At 36.9% G+C, this 14,173-nt stretch overlaps 1 protein-coding gene across 1 annotated transcript in view; it reads left to right on the forward strand.

Annotated features, from left to right (window-relative positions):
- LOC107657397 (histone acetyltransferase type B catalytic subunit) overlaps nt 1–12,915 on the forward strand; it is a 21,295-nt gene extending 8,380 nt beyond the window's left edge. The window contains exons 7-13 of the mRNA XM_016445449.1: nt 1–144; nt 1,055–1,176; nt 2,993–3,097; nt 4,181–4,287; nt 6,033–6,184; nt 8,265–8,381; nt 12,248–12,915. Coding sequence (XP_016300935.1) covers nt 1–144; nt 1,055–1,176; nt 2,993–3,097; nt 4,181–4,287; nt 6,033–6,184; nt 8,265–8,381; nt 12,248–12,415 — 915 coding nt within the window. The 3' untranslated portion in view covers nt 12,416–12,915. The remainder of the gene's footprint in view (nt 145–1,054; nt 1,177–2,992; nt 3,098–4,180; nt 4,288–6,032; nt 6,185–8,264; nt 8,382–12,247) is intronic.
- Nucleotides 12,916–14,173: the final 1,258 nt, after the last annotated feature.

Genomic DNA, 14,173 nt, shown 5'->3' on the forward strand with positions numbered 1-14,173 from the left:
CCTGCTGGTTTCTGCTGTAACACAGATGACTTCATCTCACTCCTGGAGAAAGAGGCCAACTTCAAACCCTTCGGCAGCCTGCTGCACACCTACAAAGTTCACAATGTGGAGGCAGGAGAGGATCTCACTTACCAGATACACAAGGTACAGAGTTTCCCACAGCATTTGAGTCACCGCTTTGACGGCTGGCAATGCCAAACTGGAATATGATCGAGTTCTCAGTTGCAATTGTACCAGCTTTGGCAGTGTGGATCGTGCATAGTGAAAAGTATTAGGCTATGGTTTTACTGATTCATGTTATTTTTTTTCTTGCTCACATAGACTTTGTTACCTGCAGAAAACGAAACGTTTCAGAAGTGGAGAAAGTTGAATGAAAGATTATTGTATTTATAACTGTATACCCTGTCGCTTATAGTTTGCTGACTTTTACTTATTTTATTAATAAATGTGACCCTGGACCACAAAACCAGTCTTAAGTGTCAATTTTGAGATTTTTCAAAATTGAGATTTATAGATTATCTGACAGCTGAATAAATACGCTTTCCATTGATGTATGGTTTTGGTTTGTTATGATAGGACAATATTTGGTCGAGATACAACTATTTGAAAATCTGGAATCTGAGGGTGCAAAAAAATCTAAATATTGAGAAAATCACCTTTAAAGTTGTCCAAATTAAGTTCTTAGCAATGCATATTAGTAATCAAAAATTAAGTTTTGATATATTTACGGTAGGAAATTTACAAAATATCTTCATGGAACATGATCTTTACTTAATATCCTAATGATTTTTGGCATAAAATAAAAATCTATAATTTTGACCCATACCATGTATTTTTGGCTATTGCTACAAATATACCTGTGCTACTTATGACTGCTTTTGTGCTCCAGGGTCACAAATCTTATTGCTGCATCCTATTAGACTGACTTTTTCAATGAACCATGTTATGCAAAAGTGTTAGGAAATGTTGCCACTGCACATTTTCATTACATTCTAGCACATTTCCTTGTGAACAGTAACACAGCATGGATTTCATCTGCTGTTCATCATTTCAGGTGGATATCTCGTGTCCAGGGTTCAGAGAGTATCATGAGCGCTTGCAGACCTTTCTCATGTGGTTCATTGAGACGGCCAGTTTCATCGATGTGGATGACGATCGCTGGGATTTCTTCCTCGTGTGAGTGTCTAATCCAGATCAGATTCGGATTCAATCTGTATCAGCATTGAAGTATTCTTATATTTGTCACATTTCTTCATAATAAAAGAACAGTCTCAATTCAGGGGAGACTATTGACAGCATTTGTGGCCTTCTGTTCATTACCACAGAAAATAATTCCTCATTTCTCAGTTTTTTTTTGTTTTGTAATGCTCTTCTGTCTAAAAGGCAAGACACAAACCATTTAAAATATAGACCCTTTCAATAATATAACCGCAAGTCTTCATATGTTAAAAATACTTAAAAGTTTACATCATACATGCAAGGATGTCAGAACATGTTTACATCTGCCCACAAAAATGTCTGTCTGTAACTCATAACCAGCTGTAAAGTCCCTCTAGATCAGTAATCCCAGCACTGAACGGACAGGTCAAATAACACATTTTTGAGTGGTTTATATGAATTAAAAAAAATGAAACAAACTTCACATTTCTGTTTTGAAACCTGCTGAAATGTCTTGCCCCATAGACATCCATTGTATGTCCATTATTGTATGTGCAATTTTTGTTTATTTTTTACAATCAACTAAAATCTAAATTATTGGCTGTGGTAATTGACAGCATGCCACTTACATACTTTAACACTAACATACTTTCCACTTACAGGGATAGTTTGTCTCAAAAAGGAAATGTTGCCATCATTTGCTCAACATGTTGTTCCAAATGCATGACTTACTTTCTTCTAATCCATATCCATATCCAAGTCACCGGTAACTAGAATGGTTTGGTTACCAACATTATTCAAAATATCTTTTCTGTTCTGCTGCAGAAAGTCATACAGTTAATGATGCCAAAATTTTCATTTTTGGGTGAACTATCCCTTGTATTGGACCCCAGATGATACTTTTAATTAGGCTTGTTAAGATATAAAAATGCAATATTCCATTGTTTGGCTCAGTATCCAATGTGTTTAGCCTATGGCATGTTAATAACATACTTTTTACATATTGTATAGTCCACGCAGACCATGGTAAGACTAATAAAGTTCTGTTTTTAAGGACCTTTTTGTTTACCATTTGAATGTAAAATCTGTGTGCAGAAACAAAACCAATTGACAACCACTGACAGACAGATGCTAAATAGTCTCTCAGATATATTTCTCAGCGTTTGAACAAATGTAACTTGTTGGCAAAAACACATGGCTCGTGTTGATAACTTCAGCAGGCAAAAACATGGAAATCAAGTGCTCTCACAAAGCCAGCGAGTGCCAATAAGAAGGTAGTGTCAATTAATAGTGAACAGTAACTTTCTGAACAATCTCTCTCTCTCTCACACACGCACACGTGTAAAGCGTCCGAACGGGACGTCTCTCCTGCCTTTGTGGGGCCAATTATCAGGCTGCTTTAATTATATTTTCTCCTGCATTGAGGCAAATTGTTGATCTGGCAAGAGTTTCCTTTGTGCTGTTTGCTCTTGTGTTTCTTTCTTTCTTGAGTCAGGCCAAGAGGCTGAATTGAATGTTGTTGTCTTTTGAAACGCTGAATAATGAAGTCTCCAGCGGTAGCGAAGGGGACTCTGCCTGTGTTTTCTTTGCTTTGGCACCTATTAAAACAGACAATGGGCAAATGGACTGGAGTGATGTGAAGAGGCTAGATGCCTGCCTCTCTGCTCTAAGTTGCAGTGCACCAATTAAGTGCGTAATGCATTCAGTGTCTCCAGCAGGTGCAGCGACAGGCCACTGGCCCACCGCAGTGACGAGGGGGGGTCCGGTGCATGGGAGCGTGCCTACGATTGACCTGCCTGCCTTTGTCATCTCTCTCTATCTGTCTTTCTTACAGATTCGAGAAGTACAATAAGGATGGAGAGACCCTCTACGCGACGGTTGGCTACATGACAGTGTATAATTACTACGTATACCCAGACAAAACCAGACCACGTGTCAGGTAATTACTGAGGAAGCACGTGCCCACTATCTGCTTTATTCTGCGAAAAAAGGAAAAGAAAATTACACATCTCTCTCTCCCTTGTCCCTAAAACTCCCAAATTACCGTCTTGCGTCTCTTGAGTGCCAACCCCTCTCCGGGTATTATAAGACCCACGAATTCAGCATCACCCACCCGAAAGCTGGTTTTGAAAACGAGTCTAATGTATTGATTGGCAAGACGCGCTAACGTTTCATTACGTTGGCCACTGCTGAATGAACACGTATAACCTTTCGGAGACTGATGATATCATTGCTTACTGTATTTGAGAATATTTTTTTTCGCAGCTAAAACGAGGCGGACGGAAGGAAGTGTGACGGTCTGTATTAGTAATTCTCAACTGGTGGGTCGCAACCCAAAATGAGTTCTTAAAGCAGGGAAAAAACCATGCTAAATGCAAATAATGAATTGCAACTAAGTGCATAATGGTGTGTAGAATGAATAGGTTTATCAACTTTTTAATGGCAGGACAAAACGCTTCCATTTATTTTGTTGTTGATTTCAAAAGTCATGCTTCCAGTCGCTCTTTCTCTTAGTAATATGGCGAATATAATGCAATATTTAGCCCTGTTTTATCATATCACACTACTGCTGTTGTTTATGCATTTATCAAATTGTCATAGCCTATTAACCCTTTAAAACCAGCTTTGTCATATTTGATACGCCAATTTCTAAGGTCTCTAAGAAATTTGCTGTTGAACCTGTTGTGCACAATCTCTTACATGCCTTCTGTCGTCTGATTGATAGTTTATACTTTTTTTTTATCAAATAAAAGTTATTTTTAAATTGTAAAAACATCCCCCTTCAGGTTGATTTTTGTAAATTGAGCATAAGATTAACTTTTATGTTGCTAGTAATATTTACAGATGAACACTTGCTGGACTGGAGCAGTTTAGGATTGCTTGATTATCCATACAATCATCGTTTTATTGGATTGTATTCTTTGTCCCGACAATAAAAACTACAGAGCTTTGATCATAAAACTAAGCATTTATTTTAAATATCAATATGTGTGTGTGTGTGTGTGTGTGTGTGTGTGTGTAGCCAAATGCTGGTCTTGCTACCATTCCAGGGAGAAGGACACGGGGCTCAGCTCTTAGAGACAGTCCACCGATACTACTGCACTTCTGCTAAAGTACAGGACATCACAGGTATAAGCCGACACTGAGGCCTAGATTACACAGTTAGGAGTTCTGTTTTGAGTAGTTTATTTCTGTTTTTATTGAGGTTTTTCCTAGTAAGTTTTATTAGTAGTTCTACTTATCAGGATCACTATTACTGTTTCTCATAATTAAAGGTTAAAGATTTGAACCTAACCATTAATGCTAAGTATTATTAGTTGGCTTGTAACTTGTCCCTCACGGTGCTACCCTTGTAGGATGATAAATGTGCAATCAGAAAGCGTGAATGGTAAAAACAGTATTTTGTTTAAATACAGTCATGAACAATGCATTATAGATTTATAATATCAGCTATCAAATTAGTTTCTGGTCCTAACATAATTTAAATATCCATTATATATAATCTACATCATTACACGGCTCACTGGATTATTGCTGACCGTTGTTGTTTATTGTTTTTATATAGCTATGATAGTTCCATTTATTTCACTAAAATCTATCTATCTGTCTATCTGTCTGTCTGTCACAACTAGTTGTGTAATAAGTGGGAAAATGTAAAGCCAGCTTTCACTTTGCATCAGGGTTCTCATCACACTTTCGGATTTATTTTGCAATAATATGCAAAATAACATGGGAAAAAAACAACAACAACTTTTAAATGAATTAATGCATAAATAAATTACAACATAAAAGTTCCAATACAGTCGATTATTATATATACAGGCTTGTTGCTTTCTTGATTTTGATCTTGGAAATCCTTTTCAAATGGTTTTATCTGAATTAAAAAAAAAAATTATTATAGCCTTGCACCATTAGAGTGTGTGTTCAGAAAGCCAACCTGTATGATTACACATCCATTCTAATGATATTCTGTGTGTGAAAGGGAGACCGGGCAAAGTGTTGTGAATTTCCTCTGGTAAGGCAGTTGTTGCTGTTGAGTTGCTCTGCCTTCAGTTTTGGGGAGGTGAAGGGATGTGATGTTAATTGCTGGCAGTTTGCTGCTGAAATGTGCTGGCCACATGCTGCCACTCACTCACCCCCTCAACAAAGACACAATTATTCAGAGAGAGAGAGAGAGAGAGAGAGTGAGAGTGGGGGCGAACACACTCTGCCAGATCTACCCAGCACTCACTGTTTTACTGTTTCGGTTTATTTCTCTCTCTCTCGTTCTCTCCATGTATAGAGAAATAAATATAAAAGGTATTTATTTATTTTGCTGTGAAATAACTTTTTATCCCCCAAAGTGTGTAATTCAAGAAGTATTCAAGAACACAGTCAAAATGTAGTTATTGTGATAATGAAATAAATCAAACTTAGCAATTCTATCAATATTTTTTGCTACTTAAGATTAAAATATTAGACACTTTTAAAACATATTTTTCTTAATGCTCTTGTGTTTGTGAGGCAGTGCGTTCAACTTTAGTCCGATAGTACAGTCTTTTTTAAGTGCATTAAAATCATGATATTAGCTTGTTGCCACCATTTCTTTTTAAATCGCCACCAACATCAGCAGACATATATTGTAAATATTATCTTTTCTGTCTCTCTCTTCAGTCAGTGACTAACTACTAGTCAGTAGTTTTGCAAGTATTTGTTTTCCCGATTACCAGAGTAAACATGCATTTAGCTTAATTTTCACCACTGATGCATTCAGCATATGTAATCAGTGTTTTCATGAAGGTTTGTCTGGCGTCAGTGCCTTCCTACTATATTTTACCAATTGAAAACTTTCAAGACTCTCACGAGTTGACTTTTCGTAATTGTCTGCTCTGCAGCGGAGGACCCGTCTGAAAACTATGTGAAGATGAGAGATTTTGTGCTGGTGAAGCTGTGCTTGACTCTGTCGTCCTTCTCCAGTGAGAAACTCTCTCAGGGCTTCAGTGAAGAGATGGTGTCTGAGGCCAGAGAGAAACTCAAGATCAACAAGGTAACATCTCTTGCAGGTTTACTTGCTTTATTATTTCTGTCCATTTTCATTAATAGCTATAGTCAAGAAAAGACATTAGGAGAACAGATGGGAATGAAATTTTTGTAGGCGTTAAAAGTCACGAGCTGGATTCAAACCTGCATTGCCCACGTGAGCACCACAGCTCAGTGTGTTATATATTGAATAGATATTTTAGAGTTTTAATGATTTTAATGTTTTATTTTGCTATTAAAGGGTTAGTTCACCCAAAAATGAAAATTAGCCCATAAATTATTTTTTAACTAACCCTTTAAGTTTCCTGAAGACCATCCCAGTAGGCTAGCTCCCAAGAGTGTGACGACCAAGATATTTGAATAGCACCTGTTTTCAAACCTCATTAAATAGTTTGATTAATTTCAATGAATTTTGAACTGTTTGTTTCAGTCAAATTAGTGGTATGTGATTATCACGAAAAATGTTCTCAAAAGTTCCTGCGTGGCATTTTCTATGCTTTGAAATATTTTAGTTGAAAATATGTGTGCAGCACTGTTTATTTTACATGGTTATATTGGTGCATATCAGTTGAATTCATTAAATATCGTTCTATGTTTATTTATTGGGAAACTGAAAGTATGGTTATATAACAGTTTTTCTTTTTTACTCTGTTTTGTATTTTGAATATTTTTTTCAGCTATTTTACCCAGCCCTATTTTTGCCTTGTTTCTTTGAAGCTTTACTGTTGCTGTATACTGTAGATAAAAAGCCAAGCAATTAAACAGTTAATTCTTCAAAGAGTTTGTGCATTTATATATAGAGGTAATGACCTGGTTTTCAACTTGTAATGCCCCTAAAGGTAGGAGTGAACATCCGTTTCCTCTGGGGGCCGCTGGCCATTAGCAGGTAGTGAGTGGGAGTGGGCCTAACAGTGACCCCTGTGGGACTCCTCTCTCTCGCCACTCCAGCCACTCTTTTAACTGCTCCAATTATAACCCAGCATCCCCTTTTATGCCCCACAATCCTCTCTGTTCATGTTGTTTGTGAGTGTTTATCTCAGGGTGGTGCCTATGGCATGGCCAGGCAAAATGCTTGGCTCTCCATACTACCCTAGTGGGAACTGCGTGAGGTATAGTGGACCTCTCGGAGTCATGGTTACTGAAGGAGTCATGGTTACAGATTCAGAATAGCACGGGAATCCCAGAGCAAGATGCTTTTAACCCAGAAAAATGGACAAGGTTAAAGAATCAATCTGTAATCGCTGCTCTTTGCGGTTTCAAAACTACATTATTCTCCATTGAGAGTTAGCATATGGACATTTGACGTTACACCTTATTGTAATGTTATATGCAACGTAAGATTTCATGTTTGATCAATTAGAAACAAATAATTTCTCTTCAGTATAAAAAAGACCTCCAACAAAACTTAGGAAAGTTACCTACATAACACAGTGAACATTATTTCATGTGGTTAATTATGCATGATGTTCTTCTTTTGATTCAGGTTTTGACTTTTGCATTTGTGAATGTCACAGCTTATGCTTTATGGATAGCATCTGTGGCACACTGACAGTTTTTACGCTTTTCTTATGTAGCTGTGCTAGTTCTTAGATCTTGTATCACTCAGTGCTCTCTTTATTTTCACATGAAATCATTTAAAACCAATTCAGTATTTCATGTCCATGTTGTATTTATTTGTTTGGGAAAACAGCATAATTGAATTAATTTTTCACAGTCGGGCTGGTCATTATCATAAAATAAACCCCCTCAGGGTGAGAGAAGGCCCCTGAGCTTTGTTTCCTAATTGCCCTATCTGTGTTTATTTTGCAACTCCTGAACTCTACTCACTGGAATTACATTGGTAACACATAACCAGACTTTCAACTGAAAGTAGTTCCACTTCTAAAATACAGTATATTGACAATGTTCACATTTTGAATAAAACATTTTACTAAAGAATCCATGCAAGTGCAAGAAAATCTGAAACTCACATATTCTGCTCAAGATGCCACAGATGCTGTCCCAAAACTTTAGCTTGAAAAAGCTAGAATATTTATTAAAGGAACAAAGCTTTACAGTATGTCTCTTATATGCTGTCTAACTTTCAGAAACATGCACGCCGTGTTTATGAAATCCTGCGCCTCCAAAACACAGACATGAGCGATGAAGAGAAAGCCAGAGAATTTCGTTTGGAGGTGAAAAAAAGACTCTATGGACCCTACAGAGTAAGTTTGTGTTTTATCTGCTCATGTTAGCTGTAGGTCCATCCCTATTTGTCTGCATTGACTTGACTGCTTTTAAGAAGCAGAATGACTGCAATCTGACTCAGTACACGGAGTGCATTACCCATTAGGTGTGTAACTGCTACAACTCCCATGCAATGATTAGTCAGTCATAAAGCGCAGAGAGCGGAGCCTGAGCTTCGTGTGCTGAACATGGATTTCAAGAAACAACAAAACAAGTGAAGTCTTGCCAAAACAAACCCCGGTCGCGACTGCCAAGATCGGCCTGCTTGTATAACGTTCTCCAAACCGCACTGCTCAAACTACAACATGTGAAATGAAGCATTTCTAGACTTCAAAGAGAGCTGCACATTTCTAGCTGTGTTTATATGTGCTGTATAAAAATGAACAGAAACAAAACTCTTTCAGTGCTTCTGTTCTGATATTCTGCAGTCTTTGTCTGGTATAATTTATTCATAGTTTGCGCCGTTTCCTGTGTGATCCTCTCACGTGGTGTTAAGAGCGAGAGTGACCTGAGGCCTCGGTCTGGGTTTGTTTGAGGGTATAATGGCTCACACCGGGCGGCAGCGGCAGCCGCAGTCTCCACATCCACACCACGAGCTCCATTCACAACAAGTGTCATTATTACAGATTTGCATCTGATTTAAGCGGAGCCATTTAGCAGGGAGAATGCAGCACCCAGTCACCTGCACACGGACGGACTCGCTCTAATCCGCTCTCTCTGCATGAAGACACGCTACAGTTGTGTATCTCAGGACTGGAGCAGTGCAGTATCACTAAATTCTTTTGACCTCAATAGTCATCTTCCTGCAGGCTTGTGTATGTGTTAGTTATAATTTGAATTTTATAACTATAATTTATTTTATAACAGTATTTTAATGTCTTAAGTAGTCATCCTTAAGCTCACACAACCTCTGCGCTGGTTATCAGAGAAACAAAATCTGTGCATTATCTTACTGGCCAAAATATTTAAAGAAATACACTACTGTTTAAAAGTTTGGCCTCAGTAAGATTTTTTTTTTTAAATAAATTAAGACTTTTACTCAGCAACAATGCATTAATTGATCTGAAGTGACAGTGAAGACTTTTGTAATGTTAAAAAAATGTGTAATTCAAATAAATGCTATTTTTATATTTTTAAAATCATTTTTTGAACTTATTCATCAGTAAATTCGAGAAAAAAAAGAACACGCAGCACAACCGTTTTAAACTGTGAAAAAACATGTTTCAGTGGTGCTGTTGTAAAAAAGGAGAATTATCATTTCAAATATCGTTTTGTTCAAAGTTTGAATTTCTTCAATATTTTTAGACATTTTTCAGAATTTTTCTATAGTGAAAGCATATTGTGGCTAGTAGCTGTCGTGTCAAAAAAATAGCAATTTATGACATTGTTTCTACTGTGGAACTCAAAATTTAAAAAAAAAATAGATCATATTCTCACACAAAACTGTCATGTGTATGTCTTCAGAAGTCTTGGAATATAGTGTATGACGTAGAATTCTTTTATGACATTTTATTGTTAATTTTTTTTAATATGTTGTTTTATAAACAGTATGTTTTAATTGTATGGAAAAGAGCAACGTGAACATGCTGCTGAATTTCTCTTTTTGAGTTCCACAGTAGAATGAACGTCAAACAGGTTTTGGAACTTTCCAGTTCTCTGGAGGTTTTTGCAAAATTCTGTTGCCAAAGATTTTGTGCAATGGTCTTTATCTTTTCATCTTATTTCATTTATATTTTAACTGGATTAACTGTTTCTTTTCGCTGCATGTGTCTTGATTCTCCTGGGCTGTTGTGGTGATATTAGTTGATACGTTGCAGATAATGTGGTTTGATATGATATGTGCTTTGGCGCTGAAGCTCCAGCAGCGGTAATGTGTTGGATCAGAACCACTCTCGTGATGACACTGTCCAGGACAGAGAACTCTGACAGCACAATAACCGCATACACACCAGACGAAAGAGACAGAGCCAAAGAAAGAGTGAAAAACATGAGGCTGGAAAGGAAATAGAGCAGGATCTGCAGACCACATACCTCTAGAGGTCTCTTTACTCTGAATGTGTTGCAGATTTTCCCGTCTTCACAACATCTTGTCTGTGTGTGTGTGTGTATAGGAGGTGATTCATTAATAATGAACTTGGCCCAACATTTCAATACACACTTGCTTGAAGGTCTCAGAATATCAGTAAATTGTTGTTATTGATATAAGATGGATTAACATTGCAATTTTGCTTGTTTGCCTTAACTTTAGAAATTAATATCTCTAAAATAGGCATTTAGACCAAGAACATTTGAACATTGACTGTCACACTCATTGTGTAGACCGCATACACACAGTGTGAAGGTTTTTAAGTACAATTTTATGTATCCACTTAGTAATAAAGTACTAGATTCATGAAAATCCTTTTAAGAAGTAAAGACTTTTTTTTTTTTCAGGAATTTAATGTCTGTCTTTAGAACAATCCTAAGGAAAAAGGAAAAATGTTTTGGGAACACAACATATTCTTAACTTGAATCTTAAAAGAAAAATTAAGAATTTTGTTCTGAAGAATGTCTTGTGAATCCAGCCTCAATACTTCTGACATCCCTAGATTTGCACACAGCGTCTCACTAAAGGAATTACACAATAGAGCTGTTCAGTCGGGATACCAGTTTGTAGAGCAACCCGACAGGCTAATTTACCATGGCTTCTCTCTGGAATTTCCCATAAGTTTTCAGTAGTGGTTTTCAATTGTGGCAACATTTTGACATTTGTGTATCATAAATTACACACAGAAATACCTCATATGTAAATTTTAAAGCTTTTTTTTATATATATATAAGGGACATCAGTGGTTGGCTGATTTGTCATGCAACGTGCTTCTGTTAGCAAATTGTTTTTTAGAAAAAGTAGATGAAGAGGGAAAACTGCTGATTGACGGCTTGCTTATAGTTGTCACTGCTTATGAAGCTAAGACAGAAGTATTTTAACAGAAATTTAGAAACATTACATGCAGAAAATAATGTTTTTCAACTGTTTAGTGAATATTTTATATATTATATTTAGTGTATATGTGACCCTGCAGCACAAAAGCAGTCTTAAGTCGCTGGGGTATATTTGTAGTAATAGCCAACAATACATTGTATGGGTCACAGTTATTGCTTTTTCTTTTATGCCAAAAATCATTAGGACATTAAGTAAAGATCATGTTCCATGAAGATATTTTGTACATTTCCTACCGTAAATATATCAAAACTTAATTTTTGATTAGTAATATGCATTGCTAAGAACTTCATTTGGACAACTTTAAAGGCCATTTTCTCAATATTTAGATTTTTTTGCACCCTCAGATTCCAGATTTTCAAATAGTTGTATCTCGGCCAAATATTGTCCTATCCTAACAAACCATACATCAATGGAAAGCTTATTTATTCAGCTTTCAGATGATGTATAAATCTCAATTTCAAGAAATTGACCCTTATGACTGGTTTTGTGGTCCAGGGTCACATATGTGTTTGAATGCTAAATCTGTATATGTTCTCTCTCTGTGTGTGTGTGTGTGTGTGTGTGTGTGTGTGTGTGTGCGCTTTCTTTTCAATTCATGTTTCGTGAGTCTTGGTTCGGTGCCAAAGCCTCTCAACAACCTTACAGACTCAATTATTGTTCATGGCTCTTTTATTTCTCCTCTCTTTCTCTCGCTGTGTTTTTATGCATGAAGTTTAGCTGTGATGTAATCAGATTTGCCCTGGGGTTTCTGTTCAATGGCAGCTTTTGGATGGGATCGGGTGAGCTGCTTTGCATCTTATTTTCTCCTGCGCCGTAGTGACACCTGTGTGTTTTCTCCCAACACTTTTGCCTTGTGTGTAGAAAAACCAGCGTGAGCTGACTAAGATGCAGAAATGTTTGAGGCCAGAGGAGTTGGCGTCCCACATCAGCCAGATGGACACGAGACTGCAACACGAGGAGCTGGATAAAAGCTACCAGGATGTGCTGGCGGAGTATCGCAGAGTCCTGGAGCGACTGGCTCAGGCGTAAACACACGGAGACTTCTGCTGGAAAGATCTGGAAAAGACTGGCCCACACACACACACACACACACACTGTTCTATTGCATTGTATCCAGTGTTAATAAGGGTTTAAACCTGACACATCTGCATTTGTTACTTGTGTGATAGACAAGACGATGGGCAGTTATTCACATAATTAGAGATGAGTGCATTGGTCTACTGTGAAGATGAAGATTTTTGAGTTGATATTGTTATTGGTTTTTCCATCAAACATTTTCCTTCAAATGTAAAAATGTAGATTTTGAAGCACTTCCTATGAAAAACAAATAAAATGTTTTGTATATTGCTCAAATGTATCTCTTTGGTGATGTGTCTAAAATAAAAAAAACATCTTCATTTTACTTATCAGACTGTAACCCTGCACTGTTTGATGTTACGGTGTTTAAAACTTACATAATACATTATGTGTTTGAAATACACAGCTAAAAGTTTGGGGTAAGTTTTTTGGTAACACTTTATTTTAAGGTGTCCTTGTTACACTTTATATGTAATTACTATTATAATAACTAATTATGCATAATTATATGCAAGTAACCCTAAGCAAAATCCTAACCCTAACCATATAGTGACTCAGTACTTAAATGTATAATTACACTGTAACAAGAACACCTTAAAATAAAGTCTAACCGTTTTTTTTTTAAGAAATTAATGCTTTTATTCAGAAAAGATGCATTAAAATGATCAAAATTGACAGTAAAAATTATTTTTGTCAAGATTCTTTATTTCAAAATAAATGCGCTTCTTTTGAACTTTCTATTCCAAGAAATTCAATTCTTATTTACACTTATTTAAAATGGTTTTTACACTTTGGTTTCATAAGAAAAGCTTGTTGAAGGCTACTTTATTTGTGGACTCTAAACCCAATGGTCAAATTCCAGAATAGAGGTAGACAAGGGCGTCTCTGAAACTTCCAAGTGCACTAATGTCAAGACAGTCACTGATCTATGGGCTGAGATCTGATAGTCTTCATCTGTGAGCTGAACTGTTTTACTGTTACATCCATGAGATGATGTAAATTCAGATGAATGTCATGTCACAGGATGTCGAAGATTAGCTGGCGATACACTGGATGAAATGCATAGAAGAGATTTAGCTGACAGTACTGCACAATGATACAGAATTGAAACCTCTGATCATTCACTCATTTCAAGTCAAATCAATTTGCAACCAGAAATGTGCTGTAAAATTTGCTCCCTCCCTTTTGCAGCTAATGCATCTTCTGATTGCATTTAGCATTGAGTGCTTCACTAATGACCGTAAAGCTGAAGCCCTTCCTGTCGCCACACCGACCACTCACACTGATTCCATGGATGAATTACCATCTCTTCCCTTTTACTCTACGCAGTTAAAAAATTAAGGTCTGGAGGTTCATTTTCATTTGTCATCCTCTTCAAATGCGAGAAGTTGAGCACAGAACTCTTGACCATGTCAGATATTAATTGTATCCTCTCATGTTCCTCTGGCTCCTGAGTTCTTATCAAGGCCTCTCGTCTAAATCCAAATAGAGAGGAATAATTAATTTGGCTGGAGTATCTGGAGTGTTAAAGAGGATTTCCATTGTAGGATGGAAAGATTTTGACAGTAGATATTGTGGTGGAACTCATAATGATGCTCCTCCTTTGGGATTTTGAGAAAGATTTGACCCAGATAACGGCTAACCCTTGTATCTCAAGTGTTCTGAAGACATTTCATTGCTTTTCAGCTGGTGACCAGATTAAATAACAAA

Source organism: Sinocyclocheilus anshuiensis, unplaced genomic scaffold (genome assembly GCF_001515605.1).
Source record: "Sinocyclocheilus anshuiensis isolate Anshui unplaced genomic scaffold, SAMN03320099.WGS_v1.1 scaffold355, whole genome shotgun sequence".
Classification (NCBI taxonomy): Eukaryota; Metazoa; Chordata; class Actinopteri; order Cypriniformes; family Cyprinidae; genus Sinocyclocheilus; species Sinocyclocheilus anshuiensis.